This window comes from Xyrauchen texanus, chromosome 4, assembly GCF_025860055.1.
Source record: "Xyrauchen texanus isolate HMW12.3.18 chromosome 4, RBS_HiC_50CHRs, whole genome shotgun sequence".
Taxonomy (NCBI): Eukaryota; Metazoa; Chordata; class Actinopteri; order Cypriniformes; family Catostomidae; genus Xyrauchen; species Xyrauchen texanus.
This window is the reverse complement of record NC_068279.1, coordinates 53,472,257-53,493,864: the sequence shown is the minus strand read 5'-3', so window position 1 is coordinate 53,493,864 and position 21,608 is coordinate 53,472,257. Positions and strand designations below refer to the sequence as shown.

At 40.9% G+C, this 21,608-nt stretch overlaps 1 protein-coding gene across 2 annotated transcripts in view; it reads left to right on the top strand.

The window, feature by feature from the left end:
• LOC127637737 (astrotactin-2-like) overlaps positions 1-21,608 on the top strand; it is a 749,824-nt gene that overhangs the window by 701,023 nt on the left and 27,193 nt on the right. For both annotated transcript variants that reach the window (XM_052118989.1, XM_052118979.1), the window contains one exon: positions 9,914-10,055. In XM_052118989.1, coding sequence (XP_051974949.1) covers positions 9,914-10,055 — 142 coding nt within the window. The remainder of the gene's footprint in view (positions 1-9,913; positions 10,056-21,608) is intronic.

Below are 21,608 nucleotides of genomic sequence, written 5' to 3'. Positions count from 1 at the left end.
CGCTGCATCGGAGAGTGGTCCGGCATCTGACGCAGATGACTCGTCTGGGCTGCCGCCTTCGGGCCAGCACGCCCTGGCTGAGGCTGATGCCAAGATGTCTGACATGCTTTCCTGGTCCGCCACCAGCGTGCGGCTGGACTGGAACCCTCCGTCCTCCCCACAGCCATCGTGGCTAGATGATTGGTTCCTAGGGTCTGCGCGCCGCTCACAGCCATGCCCTCCGGTCCCTTTTTTCCCGGAGGTGCATGATGAGCTGACGACTGCATGAAGAGCACCCCTCTCTGCTCGTCATAAAGCCCCTCGCTCATCTGCTCTCACTACCCTCGACAGCGGAGTGGCCCACGGGTACACGGCGATTCCCCAGGTGGATAGGGTGGTTGCAACCTATGCCCCGAGAACGCCACCACCTGGAGGGGTCGTCCTGTGCTCCCCTCCAAGGCCTGTAGGTCGTCGTCATCATTGACCGCTAAAGCTCTTTGACTGCTTCGGTGGACAGTGGACAGGGAACGCTGTCTCCAAACAGAGGCTCTCCCATTGGGTGGTGGATGCCATTTCATTGGCCTATCGCCTCTTTGCGGGTCCGAGCACACTCAACAAGGTGTGTTGCGTCCTCATGGGCACTGGCCAGAGGCATCTCCTTGGCAGACATATGCAGAGCAGCAGGTTGGGCAACACCAAATACCTTTGCGAGATTCTACAATCTCAGGGTAGAGTCAGTCTCATCCCATGTTTTCTCAGGTCCGATCCGGTAGAACTCGGTAACACGCTAACGGATTGACCGGGTAAATTGCTTGCACTTAGCGCCTTTTCCCTCGGCTGAGGTAAAAAAGGCTTTTTCTCTCTGGAGAGCCCTCACTCGGCTCCCTGGATGACTCCTCCCTAGCCCTGTGGGTCCGCAATTCGGCAGAGGAATTTGCCGACCCAATCCACTGCGGGTACTCTAATCTACCCTGTACTGGAATAGGTGCTCTGCAGGTTAGGGCTCCTACGTGGATGTTCCGCCTGTGTGTATTTTCCATGGTACGGTCTCCTTACGAGTGGACCTGCGTCTCCCTTTGGCAGTTCCCGCTGGCCCCCGGTCTGTATAAACTCCTCCCTCCGAAGAGGTGGGATCTACCACCACGCCACTACACACATGTGACCTAAAAGCCCATGTGGTGTATTTCGCCACTTTTACCACCCCCTCTCTGGGCGGGTGTGGTCTCCGCAGGGTCTTTTCCCCCTGAAAGAATAGGAAACTGGGTAAGACCCCCTTCCCACGATGCGTGTAAGGGCCCCAGCTGTTTTGCTCTATGCGAGAAACATAGAGAGAAAAGAGGCCCGGCTAGGCTCGGACCATTCGCTTGCCATGTTGCAAGCGCTGCCTTGTTCCCTTGTCTAGGATACCTATAAGGGTTTCCGACAACTTTATGGGGCATTGGGGAAGGGTACATGCAGTCTGATACTGCTGGTCATTCTGGCACGCCAAGTTCCTGCCCGCTCCTGTGTCAGCAGTACATGCACACGGCTCAGCGCATAGCGGGGTATAAATTGAACCCCTAGTGTCGCCACAACATCAAAGTGAGCGACAGATGGGGAACGTCTAGGTTACGGATGTAACCTCCATTCCCTGATGCAGGGAATGAGATTTTGTGTCCTCCCGGCCACGTCGCTGAGCCGAGCCACTGTTGTGGCCGGACCATTTCCGGCTCCTCAGAAAAATCCTGAATGAAAAAGATTTCCTTTATACCCGTATTTTCGGGGGCGGGACATGCAAATTCTGTCTGCCAACTTCTCATTGGCCTTTTTTCATAGATCAGAGGTATATTCGGCGCTCAAGAGAGACCCCTAGTGTTGCTTCTTCGACACAACGTATCGTTCCCTCAATCAGGGAAGGTTCCGTAACCTAGACATTTCTGGGTGCACTATTACTTATAGACAGAAGTGATAAATGGTTTAAAAGTCAGTTGTGTTTCAGATATAGTTTGAACTTTTCAGCTCTGATAATCCATCCTGGTCTAAAGAAAGCAGCAGTGGGTGATCATTTTGAACTTAAATGTACATTTCCTACTTAAAATGAGAGACTATTTAGCAGAGATGGGCCACTTCTATTAAAATGAATGGGAGAAATTTCAACACTCAACCAAGAAGCTCTAGTGCCCAATGGTCAACGGATTTAGAAAGGAAAAAAGGTTAAACTCACAGGTAAAAGAGCCAGTCAGATTCAGACATCGCCTGTCAATCATCAAGAGAATACACATATGCAAGCTGGGAAAATGTATGATACCAGCATTGTCAAATTTTACTGCTGATTTGAAATATGCTCTTTGATTGTAAGATCATTCGGTGTTCCCTCATTTAAGTCGATAGGAGCTGCTGTTATGACTGGAAATAGTCTCCTGGGACGCTCTAAAGATGGCCAAATGTTGACTGACTTGCTAGAAAGAATTTGTTACAATTTATTGACTTCTCTTTACTTTCTTTGTTTCGCTTCAGGATTGCTGGAGTATGTGATACCCCCCCTCCCAAAAAAAAAAAAACAGCCCCATGAGTGGCTGGATTCCTCCTTCCAAGTCACGGATCGGCCTGTTGATTTATTCTGATTATCAAAACATACAAAGATACTGTTTCGATCCAAACCACATCCAGAAACATAAAACATGGTTTTCTTTTCCACTTCCTTTTGCCTTACCTGCAAAAAGCTCTCATACCCATTTCCCTTTTGTACTTTCTCTCGGCTTGAAGCTGTCAGGAGGCTGCCAGAATCTGGCTCCATCCGTGCATTCCTTGCATATTTGTGTCAGTATGAGGGAAATAGACTGAGGAATAGGCACTGTAATATACATAGTCAATTTTAAGCACTTCTTGACATTTTGTCTTCTTGTAGATGAATAGAACAGATCTCACACAGTTCTTGTGCTCTGCGCTGCTCTGATAGAGTCCGAATGGCTTGTTTTTTGACAGTCACATTCATTTGGAGCAGGCTGTTTTTGATCCAGATCTAGCAGTGCTATAAAGGTGTCACTTCTCTCATCACGGGCCATACTGAAGAGATGCTTCTGTGTTTGCATGCCGTGCATGATGTCGCTTCGACACATTGAGTATAATTAACTTTTAATGCAAAACAGGTGGCTTGCACTCCTGCAAACAAACGTAACTGTATACGTATATGCTCTATAAATTCTTCTCATGCTTCTACATAATTCAGGCCAGGGCTACACGGAATTATGTAGATAAAAGGATGAAAAAACACCATAAAAGAAGTGCATTCAACTTGTGTGCTAAATTCGAAGTCTACACAATCTATATGATGGCAATGTTCTTAATTTGTATTTATTTTTATATTGATGTTCTTATTTTACTTTATACTTAGTTCAATATTATTAAAGCTGCATAACAGAACTTTAGGCTATTTAGCGACATCTGTGGTTGAAACCTAAAAGTGCTAAATAACATGCATAGGAACATATAACATACATTTTGTTTTGACACTGCTTTTCGGCATAGATTGTTCTAATAGTTTGTGGTTACCTGGACTTTGCCTATAATCACACAGAGATATTCACTTATGTTTCATTGTTGCAGTGTTTTGTTTGTTTTGTAATTTTCTCACCCTCATGTCTCGCAGGCACAGCCGGCATGCATGATCAGAGTTTCCATGGGTACACTGATTGTTCCCGGGGGAACGCTGACCATGTCACTGATTAGCATGCCAAGCAACCTGTTCTCCTTTAATTCATGCCCTTCTTAAGCTTTCGTGTTCTCAGTATCTTTCCTATCTCATGTAGGATGAAGCAGCAATGTCTTGTTATGGACTGTGTTTTTATTGTGCTTGTTCTGATCATCTCTCTGCTTCCTGTCTGGTAAAATACATTGCTCATTGGTAGGAGAGGGGTTACTGGTGAGCACTACACCTTTGAACAAAATCCCTGTACTTTGGACACTTCTCCCAGACCGGCTGCAGTATGGACCTGCCTGTCACACAGTTTCTGTCTTGGTTGATTCCGGAGCTGAAGGGAACTTTATAGATTTCAATTTGGCTTCTAAGTGGTGGCTTCCTGTGGTCCAGTTGGATAAACCCATCACCTCTAACACCCTAAGTGTCACACCGCTGTCCATCATCACTCAATCTACAAAGCCAGTCACCTTCGTCTCTGGGAATCATACAGAGTAATTGTCAGTCTACCCGATCCAATCTCCATCGGCATCAGTATTGTTGGGGCATCCTTGGTTGGTAATGCACAATCCATACATGATCAGACTGGTCAACCCAAACTGTTCTTGCTTGGAGTCCTTATTGTTTGTTTGTCTTAATTCTGCCTTTTCGAGTCTTGTGTTTTGTTGCAGGATGAGCCGGCAGATTTATCAAGAGTACGATTGACATATCATGACTTAAGGCCGGTCACATACGCCCTTCCTCGTTGTCAGTAGGGGCAGGGTTCTTCTTCATGGACAAGAAGGATGGCTCACTTAGACCCTGTTTAGATTATTTGGGGCTCAATGACATCACGGTGAAGAATCATTATTCTCGCAGATAGCTTCCGTATTTAGAAAGTTGGATTTACGCAACACTTATCACCTTGTCCAGATTAGGAAGGGGGATGAGGGGAAAATGGATTTAAACACTCATAAGTGGCATTTTGAATACTTGGTCATGCCTTTCGGATTGTTCAACACCCCCACCATCTTTCAGGGACTCGTGAATGATGTGCTTAGATACATAGTCGATCATTTTGTGTTTGTCTATCTTGATGATATTCTGATCTTCTCCCAGAATATCCAAGACCATGTGTAGCATCAAGCCCGACTCCTTATCTCAATTTTTTGAGATACCGGATACCATTGTACCTGGGAGGTGCAGGCTAAAGTCCATGCTGCACTACAAAACACATGGATGCATGTCTTACAATGGGGGTCACTCATCCAACGTCACTTGTCATCCAGGGGCGGCTCGCACTAGATGCTCATTAGCAATTCTGGTGGCCATCACTAACGTAGGACGTACACCGATTCGTAGCCACTTGCCCGATTTGTGCGACTAATAAGACATCCTATGTACCTCCAGCTGGGCTCCTCCAGCCACTGCCTGTCACTTCGAGATGCGGTGTGACCTCCCGTAATCCGTCTTCTTGGAGCGATCATTTAGTCTGGGTCGAGTACACCCACAACTCCTTGCAGTCGTCATCTACAGGGTTATCACCATTCCAGTGCAGCCTCAGTTATCAACATCCTCTTTTCTCCACACAAGGAACCGATGTACAGGTCACGCACAGGTCATGGGTGGTTCTGCTCTGGTGAGTTCGCTGATTTATTTTATTTGTTTTGTCATTTTCTCTCCATCATGTCTGATAGGCGCGGCCGGCATGCATGATCGGCATTTCCATGGGAATATTGATTGTTCCCAGGGGAATGCTGATCATGCCATTAATTAGTGTGCAGAGCAATACCTGTTCTCCTATAATTCACACCCTTCTTATGTTCTCAGTATCCTTCACGTCTGTTATGTTCTCAGTATCTTTGCTAGATTTTTCTTTGATGTTGTGTACTAACCTCACTCAATCACTCATCTAGTTGTTCCTGTCTTGTGAATCTGTTGGTTGGCAGCGTGTCAGGTGTGTGGTTGCCTTCAGTTTTGCTGCATGTTAGCTGGTCTTCCACGGAGAATACCTCGTCTCTGCCAGCATGTCGGGAGTCCATCCTTTGTTCTGCACCTCAATAAACTTCAACGGAGGATTCTACTAATCTGTTCCTGACTTCTACAATGCACACACTCATCCTGCGAACACACTCTTCACGGATAGCCCCCGAGCGCAGCCACAGCACCTGCTTCTCATCTCTCCCCACTGCTCCAGCCGGTGCCGGCATCCTTGACATCCAGTGACAGTGCACTGTTGTTGTTTATAAATCCTATAACCTTTCCTCTGTTCTTGGGTCTGTTTGATCTCACTATCGTTCATTACACTATGTTTTCAAAAAGTTGGATATTGTTTGTTTGTTTAAATCAACACAACCTTGTAACAAAACATTACTAAAGCAACTCTTTGCCTGCACCATCATAACATCACTCTTGGTCAGTATTTTAAATGTCATTCTGGTGCCATATTCAACTAATTTCAGGAGTATTCAATTATTTTACCCCAGTCTGAAAGAAGAAAATTATTTAATAATTTTTCCATTGCTTGCATTGCTAACAATTATTATTATTATTATTATTATTATTATTATTATTATTATTACTGTTTGCCTTGGGACACAAAGGGAGTTTTCAAAATGTCAGAGCTGCAGCTCAAAAAGTGAGAAAAGCACAATAAAAATAATCATAAAAGTAATCCATGCTATTCTTGTACAATATTCCAAGTCTTCAGAAGCCTTCTTGTAACTTTGTGTGAGGAACAGACCCAAATACAAGTCTTTATTTAATGATCATCGTCCACATCCACCATAACACTCGAACCCTGCTCTTATTTTACCTTGGGTTGTCAATCAATTAAAAAGTAATTTAATTAATTGGATAATGTGCTGATTAATTTATCAAATTAACCACATATATCAATATATGCTGAGAAAGACCCTTGATGGTGCATTCTGTAATTTGTTCCCCATTAAAAATATTTTACTCCTAAAGAAATTAATTTTAATTTTGAAACATACGTTTCACGTTGAGCACTCACATGTGATAAGGACTCTAGTCGTATCAGTAAACTTATAAAAGCTGTTTTATTCTACATAGGGCATGAGCACCATCATGGGGATTCCCATTTTAAAATGACATGGCCAGCTGAATACTTCAAGCTTAATCGCTGTAATCATCTTGTAAATAGACACTTTCACTCTTGGATTAAATTAATCATGGCTGATTGTGAATAGTGAATTTCTACAATGGCATCTGTAACTGAAAACTATTGATTATAAAATAGGCTGCATCCACACCACTAGGTGTCTGTAACGATTGAGCAGCGAGGCAGACGAGGAGATGCGGATCCAAATGCAGTTTGACTTTATTAAATAAATGAGCAAGTAAACACAAAGGAACAACCCTCAATGGGGAAACAAAACATAAAACTGAAAACTAAACACGATGAAACAAAACAGAGAACTCAGGCAACAAAACAGAGAACTCAGGCAGGGAACACATACCAGGCTAACAACAAACAACGATAGACACCGATTGAACAAACAGACAGGGTTTACATACACTGACAAGGGAAGACAGGAACCAATGAACAAGGGAAGACAGGAACCAATGAACAACAGAACTCAAAACAAGATAACAAGGTGAATAAACAGAAACCAATGGTAGACTAATGAGGACAGGTGAAAACAATGACAGAGAACACGAAAGCTAACAAGGAGACTATGGAACTAAACAAGGGACAAAAGTGAAAACTAAGGAGTTACAAAAGTGACAAAAATGATAAACAAAGGGCAACGGTGAAACAAGACAAGGTAATAAATACATAACAGTGTCACAGTAAATCCAACATGAGCAAAACGTTACTGAGTGCACCTTTAAATAAAGATAATTTCATATATATTACTTTAAATAATATACAAATATGTAAGGAATAATGTACAGTCAGTCGGCTATCGCACAATAAACCACAACACGGTGATCAGGACACTGACACGAAGCGGAGCCTGGATGATCGGTCTGATACATCTTAATCCCCAGAGCAATATTTGACTGCTGGATGGTGCCATTGACCAATCAGAATGGAGTATTCCAGAGACCATGTAATAAAAATACATAATAATATAGATTACTCAAATTAATTATTGTATTAGATTTTTTTTTTTAGAGTAGACAATAAAAAAATTGCCTTTGGAAATCAATATATTGTTTGTTTTTTCTCCATAACATTGAACAGAATCTTATTATTGGCCTACACTGGGAAGCAATCCATTTTAAAATTGAGTTTGTCTATCTCACACAGGACGTGGTCCATCAGTGCTATTAGAAATGTGTGTCTATGTACACATTTCAAACATATTCTCTTCAAGTTTGAAAAATGTATCTCGAGATCGCTGCATTTTGTTTAGCTCTGTCAAGCTGTCTTTGAATGCAAAAGCATGTAATTCGTGAAAAGCTCATTATTCATTTTACGCTCCCTGCTCGCGTTGGTTTGATGAGGCATGTTGCTTGTAAAACCGAAGGAGTTGTAGGTAAATCCCACTCTTGCTTTTTCTATGGTACAGTAAAGCCCCAAGCTGAGACTGCGTTGACTGGCCCCTGCTGACTGTGGAATGCAAAATAACATCAAGGCATATTATGGAATTTACATATTGCGCTATTTTTGTATGTTTTTTGTTTTCTTTCATAGAATTAATCACACTAAATGAGCATGTTAATGTCAACAGCCCTAATTTAAACATTAAAAAAAAATCCTTAAGAAGTGCTTCAACAGGTTTGATGCCATGTGTGTTTTGTTCATGTTTTGTATTCATGTATTTTCATTTCAAATTTAGTTAACTTCCTTGTTCCTGTTTCCTGTCATTTTCTAGTAAAGTGGTTTACTTGTACTGTCATGTGACCCTAATGTTTCATGTGTCCTGTCATGACTGGTCATTAGTTTATTAGTCTTGCCTTTGTATTGGTTCATGTTTCATTGTCTTGTTAACCTGTCATTTCATTGGTTGTCGTGTTTCTAGACTTGTTAACCTTTTTATTACTTGTGTATTTATGTGTAACTTTGTTCTCTTAGTCTATTCATTTATTAAATCATTGTCTAGTCGAGTCTTTGGTTTATTTCTTATGTCTGTTTTGGATTACCATAAATTCTGCGCTTTCCTGTCCTGCCTGCTTACATTGTTACAATGATGCAACATGGTAAGGTTCAGAATTGGGATACATCTTTTTGAATGAGAAGTAACACATGCAACACATCTTTTCACATTTAGACATTTTCACAAAGAGTCAATTAATAAAATGTTCTAGTGTGATGCAGTAAAACCAATAACAGAAAATATAAAGTCTTACCACACACAGAGGTATACTGTACAAATACACTAGGGGTTAAAGCAGGCTATGCTTTTTTTGTCATTACGGCCTCCCACAATCTTTTGGATAACATTACATTGCATATAGCATATGGAATATTTACATGGCTTTGTTTTGACTGTCAGCTTCAAGGGGAGTGCAGGAGAAACTTTGTGCCATATAGAACATAAGCAGTGTGTGCTTCTTGGAAGAGAGGAAACTATGCATGAATTTAAGAGCATTCCATCATCGGGATTATTCAACACTGGCCTTTTTGTGGTCATACATGTGGGGTTGCCATTCCATTGTTTTCCGTTTAATGAATATCAAGTTTGTAAAATATACAAAACTTCTTTAGACGTGGTGGCCCACGAAGTAAAAGCAGTGGGTTTTGGGACCTTGTAAAAAGAGATCTTGGCGTGGGCACTCTTAAGGTGTGGGAATGCATCTGGGAAGCTTCCCTCATTTAACACTGCACTTTCTGGGAAAATGGCTAAATCATTCATTCATTCAGTCCCCCTTTCCTAGACCTCCCCTCAACTGCCCATTCTTTACTGTTCCCTTAGGGCGTGCAACCCAGACTAGTTCTGCTGTTTGGATATGTACTTTGGAATGTTTTAAAAACTGAAGCGATGCGTATTTGTCTAGCTCTAGAGTTACTAAAATTAAAGGTGTCAGAAGTTGTTTTTGCTTCTTTCTTTTTTCTTAGGTCATGCCCGGTAGCATTTGCAGTAAACACCGGTCTGTTATTATTTTCCCAAAAGCTGACCTGAACGTTTTCTTATTTGTTTAACTGCTATTTGCAGGACACAAGACCACAAAGGAAGATGCCACAACGGTCAAAATGTCATGCAACCATTTGTAACATATATTGGTCTTTTCTGTCAGGTTCTAAAGTAACAACATGGTGTTTTGTTTTCCTCTGGGTTAACAGGAATGTTTCTCTCTCTGTTTCAGGAGAGGTTCTGAGTCTCATGGATGATCTTTTCTCAGACCTGAGCTCCTCATGTGTGGTAGCAGGACGGAGAGGTGGAGAGCATCCTCATACTATGGTCTACTCACTCATTTTCAAGTGCCTGGAGCCTGACAGCCTTTATAAGTAAGTGTCGCAGCAAGCATGGAAGTTCTTGATTCGGTTAAAGACGTCCACTAGTTATTAGTTCTTTATTTTAATGGGATCTTCTAAGGCACCAAATAAAGAAACAATTGACCCCAAACTGAAAATAATGGATCATGGTGACTACAGCTCTCAAGCTAAAAAAAAAACCCAACAACAACAAAACAAAAAACACCATAAGTATCATAAAAGTTGCCCACATGATGCACTATATTCCAAGTCTTCTGAAGCCATACAATAGCTTTGTGTGAACAGACTGACATTTTGGTATCGGCAAAAGCAGAGTCAGGTTTGGGTCAGGTTTAGCCACGACACACACAAGAACTTACGATGTTTGGTTTAAAAAATTCTAAACTTGGCACGACTCATTGATGTGCCATTTTTAATCTAAATGCTAAATTGCAGAAGATTTTCAGCAAATAACAACTTAAATTTTAGCCTATTTCTTACACAAAACCACCATATGGCTTTATATGACTTGGTAGACAGAACATATGTCATATGGACTAGTTTAATGATACTTTCATAGTGCTTTTTTGTCCTTTTTGAAGCTTGACAGATGTTGTTACCATGAACTGTTATTGGATGGAAAAGAGCTGTGTGTAAATATTAATCATAATTTCTTGAAAATTGTGGAAGAATAACATTTTTTGGGGGTAATCTATTTCTTTAATGTTCTAATTTGGTCTTCCTCTAGAAACTGAAAATATTTTGTCTGAAATACATGTGCGGGCTTGATTTGAACCTTTCCTTGGTCTTGCAGAGCATTTGAAACCATTTAGGACCATTTTGAAAATGGGCCAAAATTACTTGCAAAACCATCCTAAAGTGGATGTGTGTCTTTTTTGTTTTAAGATGGTTTACTGTAGCTGGTCTAACACTTCAGCAATGAAGACAGGAAGACAAGAAAAACAAATACATTTGTGTCAAAGTATCTCCATTTTAACTGAGTGCAAGTGTGACTTGACAAATATATTTGCTCTGCTGGAGTGGAATTGATCTGCCACATCCTGTTTTTGGTGTTCATTCAAGGCAGATATTTGATTTGTTTGGAATAAGGCTCTTTTTTTTCTTTCTCCCTGTTTCACGGAGCAGTTCCGCAGCTGACTCTAATTAACGTCACTCTATTGTGGGCTCAATGGCACAGAGTTTCACAATAAAAAATAATATGGTCACAGTAAATTAGTCTGATCAGACAGTCTTCCTCATCTAATTTCAGTAAGATGACGATGCCCAACATAAGTTGAGGACGCACACCACAAGAATGTAAGGATTATGCCATTCAAAGTGGAAATGACTGGCGTAACTTGTTAACCGTGACAATTTTTTTTAGGTAGGGTTTAACTATGAGTCATTTTAACATTTATACAGTTTTCACTTTAGTTTTACTTTGATAAGCTGTCCACCTTATGAGACATTATGAGTTTTACTTCTTCTTTTTTTATTATTATTTATGTAAGTCTATGAAAGTCCTGTGTGTATGGGCTATTTTTTTCAAAATGGACATGGATTAAAATCTGTCAATCCTCATTCCCAAAAAACATCAACAATTCCATCTACATTTGCATCAAGGTTAAATAATGTTAAAAATGTAACGTTCATTCTAATGATGGGAAATCCGATTCTTTTCCACAACTGGTTCTTTTGGAATGTTCGTTTTAATGAACTGGTTCAAAAAAATGATTCACCAGTTAATTTACATTATCACGTAATGACGTCACTATATATAATGCTAATACACCACCGTCGTAGAATACACACACAAACACATTCAATAAAGCCATATGTAAGCACATATTGCTGATTATTACATTTTATTACAAGTTATAATAAGGGAGTTTATTGTCATTTGTGTGTTATTTAGTGATCTTACAACATATACTACATTAAAGTGTTGCACATAATGCACTCAATTCTGACACTTATATACAAATGTGGATGTTCTACACAAGTCTAAAGCATATAAACTATTAAACTAGTCTTAATCAAGTCACCCTTTTTTACAGAAACCATGATCCAGCTCATCACAACTTCAGATATAATCTGCATGCACAATACTCTATAATAAAATTTGTTTACATCTCTTGACTGAAACGTTTCGCCCCCCCTCAATCAAGTCCTCAGTTTACGCATTATGATCAACAGTTCTCAGTATTATGTCCGAAAGTTCTCAGTTCAGTGTACTGTTGACTCAAGAACTGCTGTGATCGACTCAGTGTGCTGTTGACTAAAGAACTGTAGACTGGATCATCTTCATATGTTGATAAAATGGTAATACAATCAAGTTATAAACATATTTCCAGTATGTTTTTTTTGTTACACTTTCTGTTGTTCAGCAAAATACACCTGAAACCGACAATTCGCCCCTTAATTACACGCTTGCGCAATGACATGCTCAGTATGTCGACACCTCCAAGAGGCGATTCTCAGTTCAATGTAGTGTTGACTCGAGAGCTGTTGCGACACGAGCATTCTGTCCGATTTGTGAACTAGTTGGAGCGGTTAATTGCAATTTTAAAAAAATTCAGTTGATGTACATGTACACGGTACAGATTAAAGTACCGCAATTCTCCCACCATTATATGTAGGAACAGTATGTGTGAGGTAGGAATTAAATTAAACTGTCCTTAACCTACATTATTATTTAAGGAAAATTATAATGGAATTAGTCATGTTCGACAACCATTATAAATGAGATAAATGACAAATAACTAGATTATTTGACTGAATAAAATTATTTACCAAAAATCGTAGTACAGCATCTCGTTGTATCCACTAACAATTTCTACTGTAGGGAATTAGCTTTAATAAGGAAATTATGATTAATTAAATTATTGGAGTAATATTATTCTCATGAAAATAATATTACACATATTTAGGTACAGCTTTGAAGCGAAAGCTTTTAAAAACAGGGATGAGATTATTTATCAAAATATACCACAGTCAAATTATCTTTGAATACAGGCCAACGTTTCTGATCTGGAATCAGCAAGAGAGACGAAAAGAGGAGACCAAACAACGGTTCAACGAGAGGGTTGCAAGAGAGAAGAAGAGTAGAAGAGGGAGTTTGTCCTGTTTTGGAAAAATTTGAACTGAAATTGGCCACACTCCAAAGGTGTCCAGAGCCAATCAGAAATGGCTTTTTAGAGTCACACGGTCGACTGGTCTGTCCGTTTCAAAGTTGATTTACAATCCTTTGTGTGGAGGATTCTTTCAACTCTCTCTCAAAATAGTGAATGTTTAATCATTAACTTTTACTTGAAACCAGTGCAGGATACATGCCATTCGTTGTCATCAACATTCTCTATGTAAACAAACAAGCATTTACATACTAGATGTGACATGCTTTCATGAATATTACATGTGTAAGTGACAAAACATGAAAATCCCTGGTTACAAATACAAAATGGTTAATTAATTGGTTTTACAACATGGATAATACATTACACGTTATGAGAGACCTGATTGTCAGGGTATAATATCAAGTTAAGCCTTGAATATTTACCATACAAGATTAAAGATTATAATCGTCGATTTGTTAGATGTGATTACAAATCACTACACATATTTTAAAAGGTATTTCAAGCTAAAATGATAAATTTTTCAGTTATAATTGATCACAGTTTTTTTTTTCAGAATTATCTATCAAGGCTAGGTATGGTGAATATTTTATATGGTTTTGTGTGAAGTGTTCATTCATTGCCTTTTAGCTGCTGTTTGCAGAATAATGAGGATCTGATGAGGATCTCACAAGGAAACCTTTTCAGAAGGTCATGCTGAGGGTTTAAGTTTGTGGAACAAAGAAGGATCTTCTTTATTGCTCAGCTCTGTTATTACAAACCCTAGTTTGAGATTAAGCAGGCATGGAAGAGACGTCTCCTTCAGCAATTTAGATTCATTTTTATGACTCTCTAATGGCTCGGTGGGGTGTTCATATGATGGCTTCATTCATGGATAATCCTACAGTTGGCAAAAGCAGATATCACCATTTCTAAGATTGCATTATTCCTGGTTATTGGCTCATTTTTATTCGGAGTGTCAGGCACAGGATTGAAAGTGATATGGAGGACGTAGAAAAAACCTATAAATTCATTACCATTTAAAACATAAATCCCAAGAGCATGTTTTGTTTTAAATATTTCAGTTACATCACAATGATGAAGCACCTGGAAAATTCTGCAGTTTTTGATGTTAGAATTCAAGGGCGAAAGTCGTGGCCTGACACACCTCTCCAAAAATGTAAATACGTGACGTATCACGTAGTGTTGGCCTAATTTGTAAACAGTGAATGACCCCTAGGATGATTAAAAAGATATCTGAGGTAGCATCACATTTTCTTCAAGATTATTTAAAGACCAACACATCATCACACTTTATTTGGGCTCATTTTAATCAGGAGCATCTTCTACTCTATTCTACATCTTATATTCTGTTTATTTCTCATTAATTAAAAGTAAAAATGCAGCAAAAAGCTACATGTGTAACTTGCAAATGTACGATTTTACAGCTTTGACACGATATACAGTACATTTGGCATTTTAGTGAAGCAATATTTGCTGTATTTTTCTTGAGACCTTTTTGATCTGTGTTGTTTTGACCATGTGTTTGACAGTATGTATGTCTTATTAAGTATAAGTTATGAACATGGAAAACTACAAATTTGTTAGCCAATTAAAAAGCACTTGTTAAGATTTGGTCATATTGCACATAGGCGTGGTAAAGTCCAGCTTTTAAGCTATAAAACGGCATGCATTTTATGTTGTTCCAGTAGTTAACTTTTATTAATTATTTTGATGATAATCTTTTTTCAAGCGTCAAAGTATGTCAATATATTTATTTCTCATTGTTTAAGCGACTCGGGATCAATGATACAGTATATGGCTGATTTTCTCTCTTATACATGTTACATGGGTGGCAACATTTATAATAAATATAATGTAACTAAATATCAAATTTTTACATAATTCAAGTTACTTTAAATATTTTAAATACTTTAAAATCTACAAATTACTTGCTTTTGTTCATTCATGAAATATAATGAAATAATATATTTATTTCAGAAATAAAGCTTTTTGTTCTTAATTCACTAGTATTTTGGCTGTGTATTAGCAGATCAATGCTGAAACACCTACAACTAAACAACTATAAATGCAAAACACTGTATAGAGGCTATGCTATAGATTCAACATTTAGTGCATAGCACTAAAGGACATGGTAAATTAACAACATCTACTCAAACCAAAGTACTGAAAATATAAAAAAAGATTATTTTTGTTTTAGTAATTCTGATGTGATAAAAGAAAATGCAACATTTTCATATTACTGATTTGCATCTTTAAAAAATTTAGATTTTTATCTAATTTAGAAATATGTGCATATGATGGGGAAATGAACATGTACAGTAGGAACAACTCTACAGCAGCTGTAATCTTTGATCTAATGCAAGTTTACAAAACAGCAGAAACGTGGTATATTCTGCTTAGATGTTGTGGAAGGACACATCCTTCCAACACCTATCTAATGGTCTTGAGACCTCAGGCCATTAAAATTGATGTGGTTTGGATTGGGTGGTTGATGATTGCTAAGTATGGTATTACTCATTGTTATTTCTGTATGTTGTATTTTTAAAGCTTTTTTTGGAGACGACTCATACAGGTAATAAATTGGGTGTTTAAAGAGCCTTGTTGGTAGCACAGGCCTCTTGTGCCAAGACATTAAAACATGGTTTCATTGTGAACAGGATGAACCTCATCGGTGTCAAGTTTAATTGTGCCACTTCAAGACAGAGGGGGGAAAATTGGTTAAGGAACATTTTGTACATTTTAGTTATTTCCTAAATGTGTGATTTTCCATTTCATTGCCACCTTGGTTCCTCACCAGTCTTTCCCAGGCTTTTGGTCTTCAAATTGAATGAATAGTTCACCCAAAATTTTAAGTTTTGACAACTTTAAATTTGTTCAGACTACGTATTATTTTCTTTATTCTGGTAAACACAAAACAAGACGTTAGGCAGAATGTCTGAGCTGCTCATTTCCATAAAATGAAAGTGTATGTGCTGATTAAAATAGTCGATAAAACATTTAAATCGCATGATTTTTCATAGTTAAATGTGATTAATTGTCAGGGGCCGATTAAAATTATTATTATTTTTATGGTGTGGCATGAGGACTATAAGGGGTGGCAACACAAAAGCAAGTGCCCATGCATTGTTTTTATAGATTCAAATACAAAGCTTCATTGCAACAAGTTCTAGGTTATTAATTGAAGTCACTATATAATTACAAATTTGCAATACAGTTGCATTTCCACAGAGGAACCACACAGTAGCAATTTTGTAACTGATTTGTACAGTGTATGTATATAGTATACAGTGCATCCAGAAAGTATTAACTTTTTCAACATTTTGTTATGTTACAGCCTCAAAATTCTACAAACAATACCCCATAATGACAACATGAAAGAAGTTTGCTTGAAATCTTTGCAAATTTATATATAAAAAAAAATAAAAAAAAATCACATGTACATAAGTATTCACAGCCTTTGCTCAATACTTTGATGAAGCACCTTTGGCACCAATTACAGCCTCAACTCTTTTTGTGTATGATGCTACAAGCTTGGCACACCTAATTTTGGGCAGTTTCTCCCATTCTTCTTTGCAGGACCTCTCAAGGTCCATCAGGTTGGATGGGGAGCGTCGGTGCACAGCCATTTTCAGATCTTTCCAGAGATGTTCAATCGGGTTCAAGTCTGGGCTCTGGCTGGGCCACTCAAGGACATTCACAGAGTTGTCCCCTAGCCACTCCTTTGTTATCTTGGCTGTGTACTTAGGTCGTTGTCCTGTTGGAATATGAACCTTCGACTCAGTCTGAGGTCCAGAGCGCTCTGGAGCAGGTTTTCATCAAGGATGTCTCTGTACATTGCTGCATTCATATTTCCCTCGATCCTGACTAGTCTTCAGTTCCTGCCGCTGAAAAACATCCCCACAGCATGATGCTGCCGCCACCATGATTCACTGTAGGGATGGTATTGGCCAGGTGATGAGCGGTGCCTGGTTTCCTTCAGACATTACGCTTGCCATTCAGGCCAAGGAGTTCAATCTTTGTTTCATCGGAGCATGAGAAACAAAATTCTCTGGTCTGATGAAACAAAGATTGAACTTTGAAGAACTTTGTCCTTCAGGTGCCTTTTGGCAAACTCCAGGTGGGCTGTCATGTGCCATTTACTGAGGAGTGGCTTCCGTCCGGCTACTCTACCATACAGGCCTGATTGGTGGAGTCCTGCAGAGATGGTTGTTCTTCTGGAACGTTCTCCTCTCTCCACAGAGAAACGCTGGATCTCAGTCAGAGAGGTGACCAAGAACCCGATGGTCACTCTGACAAAGGCCCTTCTCCCCCAATCGCTCAGTTTGGCCGGGTGGCCAGCTATAGGAAGAGCACTCCAAACTTCTTCCATTTATGGATGACGGAGTCCATTGTGCTCATTGGGACCTTCAATGCTGCAGAAATTTTTCTTTACCCTTCCCCAGATCTGTGCCTCGATACAATCCAGTCTCGGAGGTCTAAAGACATCATGGCTTGGTTTGTACTCTGACATGCACTGTTAATTGTGGGACCTTATATAGACAGGTGTGTACCTTTCCAAATCATGTCCAATCAACTGAATTTACCACAGGTGGACTCCAATCAAGTTGTAGAAACATCTAAAGGATGATCAGTGGAAACAGGATGCACCTGAGCTCAATTTTGAGTGTCATGGTAAAGACTTATGTACATGTGATTTAAATATTTTTTTTAATAAAGATTTCAAGCAAACTTCTTTCACGTTGTTATTATTATACAGTCATGTGTGTATAGGGAATACAGGAGTGGGCTGAGAACACAGCCCTGTGAGGCTCCAGTGTTGAGGGTCAGTGATGAGATGTTAATGCCCATTCTAAACACCTGATGTCTGCCTGACAGGAAGTCCAGGATCCAGCTGCACAGCGAGCTGATTAAGCCCAGAGCCCGGAGATTCTCATCAAGCTTGGAGGGCACTATGGTGTTGAATGCTGAGCTGTAGTCTACAAACCGCATTCTCACATATCTGTTCCTTTTTTCCAGGTGGGAGAGAGCAGTGTGTATTGTAGATGCAATGGCATCATCAGTGGATCGGTTGTTGTGGTAGGCAAACTGCAATGTGTCCAGAGAGGTGGGCAGCACAGAGCAGATGTGATCTCTGATTAACCTCTCAAAGCATTTGCTGATGATGGGGGTCAGAACAACAGGACGCCAGTCATTTAGGCAAGTGATTTTGGCTTGCTTCGGTACAGGCACAATGGTTGACGTTTTGAAGCATGTGGAGACTACAGACAGGGAGAGGGACAGGTTTAAAATGTCTTTAAAAACACCAGCCAGTTGGTTTGCGCACGCTCTGATGACGTGGCCCGGAATGCCGTCTGGACCCGCGGCTTTACGGATGTTAACCCGTCAGAAGGATCGGGTTACATCCTCAACAGAGACAACCTCTGTAGCGTGGACCGCGAGTGCTCTCTCCGCGAGGGCGGTGTTGTTGTCCTCGAAACGAGCATAAAATATATTAAGCTCATCCGGGAGGGAGGCAGCGGTGTTCACGGCGGAGTTTTTATTCCCTTTGAAGTCCGTGATGATGTCAATTCCCTGCCACATACTTCTAGAGTCGGTGGTGTTGAACTGTCCTTCAATTTTGTGCCTGTACTGGCACTGGATTGTTCTGAGGGTGGGTGCTTCCCGTTTCACTTTCTGCCTGAAAGCGGGCAGAAGCAGAACGGAAGAGTGGTCTGATTTGCCAAATGGTAGGCGTGGGAGGGATTTGAAGCCATCCCGGAAAGGAAAATAGCAATGGTCCGAAACCTTGTCCCCTCGTGTGTTGAAGCTGATGTGTTGGTGGTATTTTGGTACGATTGTTTTAAAATTGGCTTTGTTAAAGTCCCTGGTAACAATGAACACGGCCTCAGGGTGCACGGTTTCCTGCTCACTTATACTCCCATACAGTTCCTTGAGTGCCCAGTCTGTGTCGGCTTGTGGGGGGATGTACACAGCTGTGATAATGACCGCTGGGAATTCCCTGGGTAGCCAGAATGGTCGACACAGAAGCATGAGATATTCCAGATCAGGAGAGCAGAAAGACTTGATAAAATGTACGTTCCTCTGATCACACCATGATTTGTTGATCATAAAACACACACCACCACCTCTGCTTTTACCTGAGAGGTCTTTCCCTCTGTCCGCTCGGTGCACGGAGAAACCTGCGGGTTCGATGGCCGAGTCTGGAATCTCCGCAGACATCCAGGTTCCTGTAAGTCAGATAACGCAGCAATCCCTTGTCTCTCGTTGGAAAGAGATCTGCGCTCTCAGTTCGCAGAGCTTGTTGTCCAGAGATTGAACATTTGCCAGTAGCATACTGGGTAGCGGAGGTCGATTTGCGCGACGTCTTACTCTGATGAGAACGCCGGCTCTTTTTCCCCTTTTCCTTCTGCGTTTCTGCGGCCGGGCAGCCCAGACAAAGGGCTCCGCTGGCGTGTTTGTAAACAGCGGGTCGGCATTGAGGAATTTGAAGTCCGGTTTTCGGTGTGTAACTGCAGAACCAATATCCAAAAGCGTTTGTCTGTCGTATACAATAAGGCAGACAACATCTAAGACAAAAAAAATATAAATGTAAACAATACAAACAATGAACTGCAGTGTTTTGTCGGAGCTCGCAACGCAGCAGCCATACTCGGTGCCATCTTGAGTCCAAAAAGGGAGTTAAGGGAGTTTATAATGCTCTTAACTGAGTAAATTATAACTTGAACGTATTAAAACCCTATTGTCCACTCTAAGATGGGAGCTTCCACAAATATGTGATTCAAAGCTAATAAGCAAATGTTTCTGTGATGCCAGTTCAGCTTCTGAAAAGTTCTAATTCAACTTGTTTTTTACATAGCTATTGCACAATTGAAAAGGTCACATTTAAGGTGGGAGGGGGTGGTGGAATTGGTGAACTTGAAGGGAAATGTGGAGGGATTTGTTTAGATGTGCTGATTCCGCTGTATTGATGTCATAACATCTCCACTCCCCAAACCTATTTGTCCCTAGATAAGACCTTGGTTTATGCTAAATGTAACATCTATGGCTGACTGGCATCTTTTCATCAAGTAGATAATGGTGCTAATGATTTCTCTGAATTGCCATATCCAGAGCTAAATTTTAGAGTTGGGGTACTCAAGTTTGGACTCAAGACAGAGTCCAATTTTAATGGACTTGGACTTATCACAGACTTGGATGCATTTTTACTTGGACTTGACCGAGTTGACAAATAATGAAACAGAAATAAATGGACACTCTGTTTGCATTGTAAGCACTTGTATCACCCCTGATGTCGTAGATGTAGCAAGAGTTTGTTTAACCTTTAATAACATATTTTAAGCAGCTCATCAATGCTTTTAAAAAATAAATACAGTTAATTCACTAAGGACCAGTTTAAATTAACACTGCATGCACCACAAGAGACTACAGGTCCCTACGTGTGTGGATACATTATGCCTAAAAAGACTTGGACCTACACCTGCAGAGTGGCACACTCAGTCAACCAGTACGCTTGAATGTTACTACGGAGACTGCTGTATAACATTGATTACCAAGGTGGCTGGCATGACGAACACATAAAGACAGGTATGTAGTCAATGTACAATAAAACTACAAGGCAGTTTTGCATGGCACGGGACCTGACAACTGGAAAAAATAGCATGCAGCATTTGTGCAGCAAAGATGTTGCAGTTTCATCATGGTTAAGAACTTCATGAAGTCAAGTCACCCACATTATGTCTCTCACACTTTACTAAAACAACATTGTGGCAGGGTGGAGGGCAGGGCCGGGTCGTGATCCTACACACCCGGTCCCATATTGGGCTAATCAAGCCGCTGATGTTTAAGGTCGACTGCAGGGTGTCGTGCCGGAGAGAGAGATCGTTAGTGGACATGCCAGTCATGTGTGTGTTTATGTTGTCTTTTAAGTTTCTCATTAAAATATTATTTATATTGAAAAGCCGGTTCTCGCCTCCTACTTTCCATCGACCCCTTTACACTGGTTCCGAAGCCCGGGAAGGAGGAGGGATACGCCGTAGTAGAGTTCTCGCCACTACCATCCACCCCAACGGAGCAGCCGTGGCCATCTGCCGGGGGACGAGGAGCCCAGCCGCCTGAACGAGGACGATGGCCGCCAACCGCGAGGGGACAAGGGGCTCCTAGCCGACCGCCTGGAGCGGTCAGGGCCGCTGCCAGGGGCGGAGGAATCACCTACCGGCCTCTGAAATACAGCGGGGTTTAAGGCCGCCGACCGCGAGCGGGGAAGGGCTCACTGTCGACCGCCTGGAGCGAGAGTACCACTGCCAGGGGCGGGGGAGACCCCTTCTGTTCCCCGAGAACGCGGCAGAGTGTTCCGTCCGCCAGGGGCTGGAGGACTGCCTCGGATCCACCCCGAGAGGCGCAGCTGTCGTCCGATAGAGGGTGGAGGAGTGGCCGAGGAACAAGCTGCGGCGTA